The following is a 12,353-nucleotide window of genomic DNA, read 5'->3' on the forward strand; positions in this document are numbered from 1 at the left end:
TTTTTTTTTTTTTTTTTTTTTTATTTATTTTGCAATAGTTAATGAAGATATTTTGAACTTTTTAGGACTTTTTGTATTCCCGCGAAGTTATATCTGAACTGATTGAATGAAAAATATTTCTCTAATGAAATTCGAGAAAATAAATTTAAACGGAGCTCAGCAAAAAGTATGTATAATTTAATAGGCCGTACAAAGAAGTCATTTGGTGCCTACATCAGATATTTAGATTCATAGTAAGCTTAACGTAAGGAAGCTGAACAAGCACTGATGAATGATTCGCCATTCAGAGTAGCCGTAATCTGCCAATATCTGGACTAATGCTTCAAAGGCCAATAAACGTGCCAAACAACGTGGAAAAAACGAAGAAGAATGAATACCAAGTTTTATAACTGTGTTTAATAATAATTATAATCAAATCTTAATTTGATTTTTTAATTAAATTTATTATTCACTTTTTTGGTACATGTAACAAAATTAATCATCTTTTTTCTTATTCACCATTCACTTTTTGCACAGTTTTTCAAGTAATCCATTTTTCTTATCGAATCAGATGTAGCGAACCAAACTTCTCGTCCATTGGAGTCATTACATCAAGGTTCGACTGCATTTCTGATTTTCTGTTTATGTTAAAGTAAATTTAGGGTGTTTTACTAATTTATAAGGTATTTCACCCGCCTTCATGCTGTGGTGGTCTGCACGCTGGGCGCCTATTCCAGAGGTCCGCAGTTCGATGCCCGGCGAAGGCGTTGCTAATTTTTCCTCTTGCTTGCTTAAAAAAAAATACCTGATGTTTCTACAGTGGCACCCGAACTAAAAGAGTTGTGGATGATGATTCTCCCCATCCAGTATTTGGCTAATGGGTCCGCTAAAAACCCCAATCGCCCTTTAAAAGAGGGTGTATATAAGGTATTTCTCCCGCCTTCTTGGCATGCCTTGGTGGAGTGGGGGTCTGCACGCTAGGCGCTTATTATAGAGGTCTGCGGTTCGATTGCAGGCGAAGGCGTTGCTAATTTTTCATCTTGCCTGCTTCCATAAAAATATTTAATGGCTCTACAATTCATAATTAATTAGACGGCAAAACACAAATATTTCTATTTCTCAGCTTTCTTATATGAGATGATCATAAAAGTCTCAAATAGATCAGTACTTTTCAGAAACACTTGTCAAAAAAATGTCAATAAGTTTCTAAACTCTGTTGATATATCACCCAAATTCAGTTGCTGATGACAAAAATGAATTATGTTCCCATTATCATATTTATCATTCATTTTTTTCAGTTTTTTATAGTCTTATCAGTGACTGTGACCAATAAAAATGTTTTTGAATATAATTTACTAGCGCATTTATATCTAAAAACATATTGATAATTATTTTTTCCGATTTCTACTTTTAGTAATTATTACATTTTTATACTACGATTGTCAATATTTAATTACCATATACTATACCAGGCGTGGGCAACCTATGGCAAGATTTGGCACACAATGCAATTCTCAGTGGCACTCTGCAAATTTATCACGTAAAGATATATCTTCTCTTTAATGTTCTGAATGAACTATCCGTATAACTTAGTTAACCCACATGCTGTTTTGTTTTTGAGTTCATTTCCAATGAACGCCTTGAGCATTAACATTTCTTTTTGATTTCTCTTTCTAGGTAACCGCCCGGATGACAGGCCATCGAAGAAAAGTCTCGTCAGGCTGTCCTTGCGCTGCATACATCGCAGTCCTGGTCCATCTCCTAATCCACCTGCAGCGGCACTAAGTCGAGCTTTCGTCTTCAGCTCTGGCAAGTTGCGACTGGAAGCGAAGCTGGACAAAGAAGCTTACAAATACGAAGAGACTCTTAATGTGCACGTCTCTTTGGACAACTCCAGTAATCGTACAGTACATAGGGTGCGAGTAGCACTGGTACAACACGTGCATGTATGCATGTTCACGAATGGTCGGTTCAAGAACATAGTTGGGCTCTCTGAAACTGAGCCAGGGCATCCCGTCAGACCAGGATCTTGTTTGTCCAGAGTCTTCTCCGTCCGGCCCGCAGTCCACCTGCGCTATCCTGTAGCACTTGCTGTAGAAGGAGGATTGCCTACTCCCACCCTGCGACTAGCACCTTCAACGGTTCCAGCACTTGCAAAGGAAAAAAATCCGTATGGTGTTACAGTATGTTACGAAGCGAAGGTTAAAGCTTTCTTAGGAGTTGTAGACAGACCTGTTTGCATTCGATTGCCCTTCCGACTCTTAGAAGAGCCACCACCCATTGATGAAGAGACAGTCCCTTTGGCGGAAGAAGAAGACGAAGACAGAGAAACTGTCTTTCCGACGTAGAAAATAATAACTCCCTTACCTCTTTTATAAACCGCATATTTATCCTCGTCGAACATGGGTCCAAACATAAAAACATTTGGAATGACGTCTGTTTAATAGACGTCTATTTTTCCATTTTTCTAATGTGTAGCCTTGGAAAATGTCTATTTCGATATAATCATACGAAGATAAAAACAATACTGGTGTAGAAAATTATTATGATATATTGATAGACCAACTTTTCCAGACTGTCAAATAGATGTGTTCAGACTAAAGTTTTCTTATCAGAATATTTGCATGACTTCTTGTTTTAATCTAATAATAAACTAAGTACTTAAAGCCTCATAATGTCACGTGACCAGCACTCCTTTAACAGTCTTTAGCTAACAACAGAAGTTTCATTAGGAAAAATGGTATAAAATGACTTCTCAGTTTAACTAAAACAGAATATTTTGGCCTTACAATATAAACCAGTTAGAGGCTTATATAAAAGTTTGATTTTAAATATATACGTAACAATTTTTAGCTTTATTATTTGTAAAATTAGATATTTTATGTTCAGTTCTATCGAAATTCCTTTAAGGATTTTTAGCCAAAACTGGATTTTTTAAATTGTGTAAGTGGCATGCTATTTAATGAAAATTTGCTTTAAATTTGAACAACCAAACTTTTGTTCATTTGTATTTCATTGTTTGCGTTTTAACATCATTTTCAATAAGATATGTTTCAGATGATAACCTAATCCTCCGAAATACATTTCAAAATTAGAATCCTAAGTATCGGATGATTGCTGTTGAACAATTTTAAATCAAGATAAAAAATGCACACTGAATTTTAAAAAAAAAAATTATGTTATTGCGTACATTTCACTACAATGTGTTTCAGAGGATAATTTAAATTTTCTGAAATACGTTTTAAAATTACAATTTTAAAATATCACTTGTTTTACTGCGAACAGTTTTAAACCAAAATAAATGGAAACTTGCTTCACTTCTTAGACTAAGAAAAAAATTGTTAAAGCAAAGTTTAAAAATTTAAAAATTTAATACATTCCTCCTTAATTTTTATACCTTACTTGAGTTTTTTAAATTTTCGTAGTCATATAGTACATATTAAGACATTAAAAATCATATTAAAATATGTGAAGATTAATTTTAAATCTCAGCATCAAAATTACTCTAAATGTTTTTGTTTTACTATTTCCTAATAGTTAACTGTAAATAAGAAAATAATTCACACTTATATCTCTCGCAAAATCGTGTCCTTTAAGATGAGATTTCACTTTATAGAAAATAAAATAAGCAGGTGAGTTGCCTAATCTGGTGGGTATGGAGAATAATTAAGAATACTTACGTATTACTTTGCTGTTTGAGGCAAAATTCGTTGTAGGATGGCATGTCCTTTTCTTGGCATTGCTTGGCTATTGAATATTGATGGTACTGGTTCCATGAAATAAAAGAAAGAATTCCATTAAAACTGCTTTCTCAAAATGAATGGAATCTTAATAGAAGCAAGTAGAGATTTGTCTGCAAGTATTGTTACTGTTTAAAGTCAAGCTTAAAATTTTATAGATGCATTGTACATACCTTTTTGAAATACACCTGAAAACGCTTAATTTCGTTGTCCATAAATCAGAGACAGTATTTTACACTGCATTTAATAATGAATTATTTACGATTTCTTTATGCATTACTATTGAAAGATTTAAGACAAATTTAAATGCGAACATTTATAGTGCTTCGATCAAAATAATACGAATAGATTTGCTTCAGTTAATAATGGAAACAAACGTACTATACTGTCGTAGATCGATACACATCATTAATCCATTCTTGGACGTATATTAGACTAATTTTTCCAATAAGAAATAAAGGGAAAAAAGTAAAAAATCAAGAAGCTTTCAGATTTTGTATTACGCCTAAAGAGGCGTTCCTTTTAACGTTTTGTGTGTTAACCTCATTTGTTAAATATCATGTTCTTCGCACTTGAACTATAAAATTCATTTCAACAGCAAAATCGCAAAATATTTAAAACAGCATATATTTAGAATTTTCGATACACAGTCTCGCGCTCTGGAGATAAAAATGTCCCCGCTCGTAGTGTTGCCACTACTGGCATTGAAATCGTTGAGTTTGTTAATCAAACATTCGTTAAAGTTTTACAAAATATGAAATAGATAACAAAAATTCCAAATTAGGGCTTCTAGATGCCCATATTCAAGTAGGGGCTAGGTTATTCAAAATTGGATGTCTCTAAGTACCTTCGTTTTCTCACAGTGCGAGAAACATACATTCATTCATCTAGATTCTTCATTATTTAATTTCTTTGAATATAACACAGGGCTCTAATATTTGGTGGCAACAATTTAGAAAGTGAAACGCCGTTTATTGTGAACCAACGCAAAATACCAAAACGAAATTAATAGCCCGTTTGGGCAAACTGCCTCTTTGGGCTAATAAAGGGAAAATAATTAATTTGTTTGTTAAAAAAATCCTCTTATTATTATAGCACTGTTTAAAACTAAAATACAAATACAGCGTGAAATGTGTACTGTACATAAATGAAGTACTGCACACGATACATAAACGTTTTTCTGATATCCAGATGAAAAGCAATTTTTCAATCTATCTGATCTTTGTTTTGTAATCGATTTCATTCCCCTTTGCAACGTTAGACGATTTAATAGCGTCTTTGTTTTTCAATCGCAGATACATCATCAAAATCAATATACAGTATGTAATAGCCAAGTTCCAGCTACGCATGCCATCTTCATGCTTCCCGACTATCTTTTTTGACCTTCATGGTGATCCTAACAATTTTCTTCGTTACATGACTTTTCTTATTAACTTTCCTAAACCTCAATGCTAATGAATATAACAACGTTTTACTTAAGAAAAGCGAAAATTGGTTTGGAAATTCAGTAGTAGGAGGTGCTGTGTACTAAAGAGTAGAAAAAGCTCTACACATGGCAGTCATAGTTTTGTCTCGAAAGAAATAAACAGGTCGTGAACATAATCGTGATGCATCAAATTCGAGTTGTATTCGAAACAATTGTCCTCCAAAAAAAAATTTCGCGTCCAAACAGTACATACCAAATCGACGTATTACCGAGCAACCACTGTTATTAGCAAACTGATATGTTTTTTTAAATGATTAATTTATTTTTTCATTCTGTAAAGCAAATTTCTGTAAGTAATGCATTTCACATACAGAATTTTTAAAGCTATCGAAGATAACGGTATTTTATATTTGAAATACGAAAACGAAAAGCACATATCAATAAGCAATTCACTGCACAATAGGAAGCGATTGTTCCTTATATATTTGCAGTGATTAAATTTGACGTTTGGTGCTGCTGATTGTGAGATTCATCCGGTGACATTTGACGTTTTCCTACTGTGTGTCCAAACACAAAATTCGTGTTGCATCTTCAAATTGTGATAATGTGATGTATCGTAACACTTTTCATCATTTCTTAATACGTACTGGATTGCTGAAAGCTGTTTAAGCAACTGCACTGTGCATTTCATTTGTGATCACCTGAAGATAGAATCATATGAACCGTTTACTTTTTCAAGGTAAATTTATAATTGGATAGCGTTAATAATACATGCACGTAATTTACAAAATAATATTTAATTCAAAAAATTAGTGTTTTTAGTCTTTTACAAAATAATTATTAATTAATGCATACGAACTATGCAAAGTATAAAAATCTTCATAAAAAATACAAATCTCATAAGGCCAAAGTCTCAGAATTGTATGTCTGCAAAATAATATAATACAAATACAAATCTCCAAATTCTTCTGAAATACCGCCCAAACTGGCTGCATTCATGTTCCACACCAGAGGTGAGACTCATTAGGGTTGTAGTAGTCTAATGTCTGTCTACGAGAACAGCTCCCGCCACAGTGTCTGGCGGGTGGCGGTCGTTATAGCAACACCGCTAGTATATTTCAAACAGGGGCGAACCAAGGGTTGCTTTACTGTATTTTGCTTTGGGCGACTGTTGGCTGAGGTGAAAAGAGTTATCATTTGTCTTCAAGACACCCCTAAGGAAAATGGGTCAAGGTGTGTTTCTACGGCAACAGACAACTGCAGACTAACTGGCGAGAGCTTTTCTTATGATAGACAGACTGTAACCGTAGAGGCGTGTTAATTAGTAATTTAATAGCTCTTAAACACTGCGTGTTTAAGAGCTATTAAATTACTAATTTTTATCACCCAATTTGCTAACCCCGCTCTCGAGATGAACCAGTTAATTTCATTTTGGACTTTAAGTATGGGAAATTAGGTTGGAAAATGTGCGAGGAAAAAAAAGCGATCGGTCGTATTTCGCTTTGTGCAGGTATCATTGTTGGACGCAATTTCTATTTCAGTAAAAATGAGAAAACTTTCACGTAGAATTTTATTGAAAACTAAAACATTTTTATTATGATTGCACAGCGGAAAGCACACGTTAAACGATCGCCGAGGGCCTGCCCGCGGGCATAGGTTTGGGAACCCCTGCTTTAAATATTTCTATAAAACTTGACATAGCGGGGGTAATGATAGAAAATTTCATCATTTTGTCTGGATAAAAGTTTGTCATAAAAAATACTGCAGCGCGATTTACGTTCGGCGTTATTGTCGTGGAGAAAGATGCTGCACATTATGTTTTTTCGCCTTTTTAAGTTTAAATCAATATTATTCATTTTATTTACTGTCGACACTGATCATTTTAATGATTTTGCAACTGTTCTTGACTTAGCGGATTTTTTTAACATTAAATATCCTACCTTACATTGCTCCAAACATCCGTTTTTTGCTTGGATATGTATTTGGAACAATTTTTTCACTTGAAGCCAAACTTTGAAGTTCTTTTTTCCTTTCTTGTTGACAATATTACCTGTCGCAGTTTTAGATATGGAAAAACACCATGCTGTCACACCGTTTTTTAATCACTAGATAGGAGTAACTGTCTTCGGAAAGAGCACAAACACAGCCTTCTTTAAAAGCGCCATTTTGCATGAAAACTCTGAAATAACCGTCAAATAGCAGGCGATAATTTAAACTTTAAAAAGCATAGTTGCAGTTAAAAGAAAAATTTCCAAGCAGGCGATTTGTTTTTATAGTAAAGCAAAATCGTCTAAAAATTTGGCAAACAGCCTTTGCAATTATTTTCATCTTCGAGGTACGCGATCAAAAATGTCTGGAAATCGCGCATCTAGATGTTGTTATTTATTCCATTTCAAACGACTGTTTCAATGCTTATACATATAAATCTCATCGAAATTGTAATCTGGACAACAAAAGTCATAAAGAGCGAAACTTTTAGAGCAATCGATACTTCATTTCTGTACCAGTTTTCCATTAAGTATCGGCGTTACTTCAAAGATGAAAACAAGGCGTAAAAATTCTCATCGATGCATCGCTTTAGCAAAGCAATTGATGCATTATTTTGACAAATTTTACCTTCCTTGTCAGCCAAACAGACACTGTCATAACTCACCTTTCAATATTTTATGACTTCCTACGTGCTCGCTAATGTCATCTCATTGATTCACGCTTCAGTAAAAAGGAAGACGCTTCAGCTGAATAGCGTCTTTTCTGCATCGAAGTGCGCTTCAATGCTTGATGAGAGTAAATTCTAACAGAACTAGATATCCGTAAGTGATTTAGCTTCACTTTTTTTCGGCATGCAATTTGTACATTATTTTTATTTACTTTTTATGGTTGGCGTGCCTAGACGGCGCATGATAAACAAAACCATTCAAGTAAGTGGGAGATACAAAATAAAAAAATAAATAAATGGAATGATTAAGAAAAACTGCAGCTGGACATCAGGAAACAGACTAGTTTTATGTAATCTACAGGTTTTAGGAATTCATTTCTGGAGAAAGTTTAAATTTTAAAACGTTTCAGAGCCAATAATTAAAATGCATGCAGGAAATAAATCTGCATTAAGGCGGGAAAGCCAAACAAAACCAACTTATAGGAAGTTATATCAAAATTATACGAAAATGGTTAAAATTAAACTTAGGTACCTTTTAGAGTTTGAAGGACAAGATCAGGCAGATAGTTAAAAAAATGTTCGCCTTGAATATCGAAATTTCTGGTTTTATAAATTATTTGTATGCACATACATGCAATTTATTATATAACAGATAATTTATTTAAATATTATATGCATATATATATGATGTACCAGCTTTTGTCCGGAATAAATAGATTGGTGAAGAATCATAGACGTAGTCGAAGCTCAGAGTATCAGACGATAAGTTTAAAAAACAGGATCTATTTATTATTATTCAGGAGAAATAGCAGTTACAAAAATCAAATCTCCGAAGTAAATAAAAACGAACTACTAATAACTTTTCGTATTAAGTTTACTGCATCGTTACATTAAAGAAAAGACCCCGATATTCCTTTTCGAGTCTTTTTATAGCCTCTGGAAAGGCGGAGCTTCCAAGAAATGACGTCAGCCATTCCAGTTCGCTTTAAATATCTCCAGAACATTCTATAACTGTACGTGTAGAAAAGGGGGGGAAAAACTTGACTACGGGGCTGTGGATTTAATTTCACGTACCTTCAAATAAGAGACCGTCGCCATTAAAAATGAAAAGAACATACAGTTAGAATTTTAAGTGTATTTTTGACTATGGAATTTTATTATTACATATAATTTATTTAAATGTAATATTATATATATTAATATTAAATATGCACATACATATACGTAAGATGGAAATTATGTAAATTAAAATTCTAACTTGAATTTGCAATAGCCCGCCCCTCAACTGTTCATTTCAAGTTGGCCGTTTTCTCTTTCCGTCCTAAAAGTATTGACTGCTTAAAATAAGCCTGTCTGAACTGCATCACTTCAAAATTAATCTGTATCATATAATTATTCTGCAACGCTCATGACGCAAATGCTTACATAACGCTTAAACCGATAACCGTTTCAAAATTTACATCTTAATCTTAATATTAACCAATAAAAATAAAGCTCTACCAAACTTTAATCAAGCTGATCGGACATTTCATCTTCAATGCGGCGCATTCTCTCCCTCTTGTTTCCGTTCTGCTAACATGCTTACTCTTCGCTGTTAAGAACATGTAGAATTTTTTGCTGTTATGAACTGTTACAAGCATGTAGAAAAGGCACGAGTGCGATTAAAAAACAAATGCAGATTGCGCTTATTACACTGTGTAATTCATGTTACGAAAGTGTTTCTCAGTTCTCAAAATAATGTTAATTTGGCATAACTGCTAACATCATTAATGCACCAAGATACGTCACTCCATAAATCATTTTCTCCGTTGCGACATCAGCTTCTAAATTATTACGCATATGCATATAATGTTATATAAAATAAAAAAATTTGTAAATCAAAAATATAATTTAATTGGTAACTAACCCCTCTGATTCTTCATTTTAATGTAGGTGCTTTCCCTTTTGGTTCTAAAAGTAGCAACTGCTTATAGCAAATTTTTCTAGACTGCATCACTTCCAGATTAATCCATCTCATAAACCTTTCACATAGCGCTGGCGACATAAAAGTTTCGCGAACTAAAACTCAAAATAATCAATAATAGTTTTAAACTTTTATTATTTATCCAATCAAATGGTACTGAAATCGAAACTTGCCCATTCTGAAGCAAGATTTCATCCTGAATATATCAGACTAACTAGACTGCTACTGTATTGCTCTCTTCCTACTGCAACAATATGATAAATGTAAATCTTCTGGAATGAGCAAGAATAATGCGCTAAGTTATTTGTCGCAGCAAAATGTTTAACTAAATAAAAGGAATTGAATTAAATTTGCCACGGCTGCTGCTTATTAAATCTGTTACGTCGCAATTATTGCTTCGTGCTTGGATATCTTACGTCTGCGACATTTACAAATTATCATATATCTATTTATGATGATGATGATGATGATTTGGCACAGATAGAACAAACAGATTACATAATTAGTTTTCTGTGAAATAGAACATACCTGTCTACTAAAAATGAGTTCATAAAAATTGAGATGCAGTTCCTTCAAGTGTAAGTTTTTTTTTTTTTTTTTTTTTTTTTTTTGCTTGATTACTCGAATATGTCTCAGAAGGTTCTGAAATGTCCACAAAATGTCTTAAAAGAAACAGAAAATTCTCTAAAAACCTTTTAAATGTTTTAAAAGGGAAAATGCTCAAAAAATGCCCCAAAATGCATCTGTCATCAAAATCAGGGTCTCGGCATGGACTGTCAATTAATGAAAGTCAGTAAAAAAATAGAAGCATTTTTTTTATTGTCAAATATAAATTGGAATGTTTACAATGTAGCTGCAAAAGTGTGAGTGTTGAATCGAACACCAGAATCCTGCAGAAACAAACCAAAGAATTTACAGATTTCCTTTATTTTAAAAATAAAGAGGAAAAAGCAGTGCAAAAATTAAAATGATGAACAGTAAAATCACACGTATATTTAATTCCGCTTTCTGACCTCACCGGTTCACTCACGAAAGAATGAGATTGTAAAATTTTGAACTGAAGCTAATCAAAATTATAAAAATAGTTATTCTAAAAATTATAAGGTATTTCTCCCACTTCCCTGGCGTGCCTTCGTGGTGTAACGGTAGCACGCTGGGCCGGTATTCCAGAGGTCCGTGGTTCGATTCATCCAGTCAATAAAAATAAAATACGAAATAAATAATAAAATTTAAAAAAAAAGGTACTTGGCATTAAAAACACAGCAAACCATTTAAAATGTACCTATTTTCTGTAATGTGAATGCAAAACCTAAACATTACGGAGGTATATAACAAAGAACACGTATATTTTAATTTTTTGCTTAAATTCAGGGATGATAGGTGACGTAATAGCATAAAGCAAAAGAATACTCCTGTATTGTTTTGCTTTATGCTTCTTTTCTTACCTTGTCACTGTAAAATCGAATCTCAGCAAACAACAGTTCCTGGGTTCATTCCTGCTACCGTTTTGGTTACAGAACCTTCCGATAGATGGCGCCATTATTGGACTATTTCTGTCACTCACGTATAAAATTTTGAAGAATTTAAAATTACTAAATGTATTTGCCACTCAGAGGCACAAATTACTTCTTTCAGTAGCAAATAATTTCCAGGAGGAAACAAAAATTCTATTAAAATTTTCTGACGAACTCGCACCTTTCAAGCTGGATATCCTTAAGGCTCGAGGCTCTAATGAATTAAATTGCAATATTGTTAACTACTCAAAATATGTTCGCGCGTGTCTTAATAAAGGTAAAATATAGCGAAAGATTCGCTTCATCAAAACAGACTTTTATCGGCTTTTTTTATACCATAACGCCAAAAACTTCTTTTCCTTCAGGAAATTAACAACTTACTTCTGCAGATTCCAACCAGGATTTTCAGGGATACCAAAATACCCGAGAACTACAGTTTTATTAGGAATTGATGTAACAGTAAGACACTAAATTATCCATCTCGTCCAGCTTCTTAAGCCATATTTGTTAAATGTTTCACATTCAGCTTGGTGGTAGCAAGCAATTAACTCTTGGAAGACCATTCGACTAGCTTAAGTACGTTTGTAAATAGAGGCATGTTTACTTTATGTATGTAAAAAATAAAAAGTGATTGAAAATAAGTGCAAATAATGCATTTAATTTGCACTGCTGCATGTGATTCTGTATCATATTGTACATCGAACTTAAGTGTTATTTATTCAGCATCATATCAATTAATATAAAATCACGTATATTTAAAAATGTGTTTACGATGTAAAATTGTAAAAGAAAATAAAGAATCAAGGTATAATACGAGTTGTTTTCTTTCCTGAAATTAGCGACACAAAACACATTTTGCTCCATTTCGTAAGCAAAAAGGAGTACTTTTCTGTTATCGGGGACTGGATTCGGAAATGTAGGTGTACATGCATATATATGTATGTATGCGTGAATGTGTGCATAGTACGTAGTTTGAGTAGTCAGTTTAGCACAGTTTAGCATTTTTATTCGTTTTACCAATTGTTTCGAAGGCATGTAGGGAAAATCCTGGTGCATTTAAGATTCGAGTTTTCGG

General features: G+C 33.4%; 1 protein-coding gene across 1 annotated transcript in view; it reads left to right on the forward strand.

Annotated features, from left to right (window-relative positions):
• LOC118184763 (arrestin homolog) overlaps window positions 1-12,088 on the forward strand; it is a 307,654-nt gene extending 295,566 nt beyond the window's left edge. Inside the window, exon 4 of the mRNA XM_085813588.1 lies at window positions 1,657-12,088. Within this exon, the coding sequence (XP_085669714.1) occupies window positions 1,657-2,327 (671 nt within the window). The 3' untranslated portion in view covers window positions 2,328-12,088. The remainder of the gene's footprint in view (window positions 1-1,656) is intronic.
• Window positions 12,089-12,353: the final 265 nt, after the last annotated feature.

This window comes from Stegodyphus dumicola, chromosome 3, assembly GCF_044657685.1.
Source record: "Stegodyphus dumicola isolate Sdum_Otavi_A_Nest chromosome 3, ASM4465768v1".
NCBI classification, from domain to species: domain Eukaryota; kingdom Metazoa; phylum Arthropoda; class Arachnida; order Araneae; family Eresidae; genus Stegodyphus; species Stegodyphus dumicola.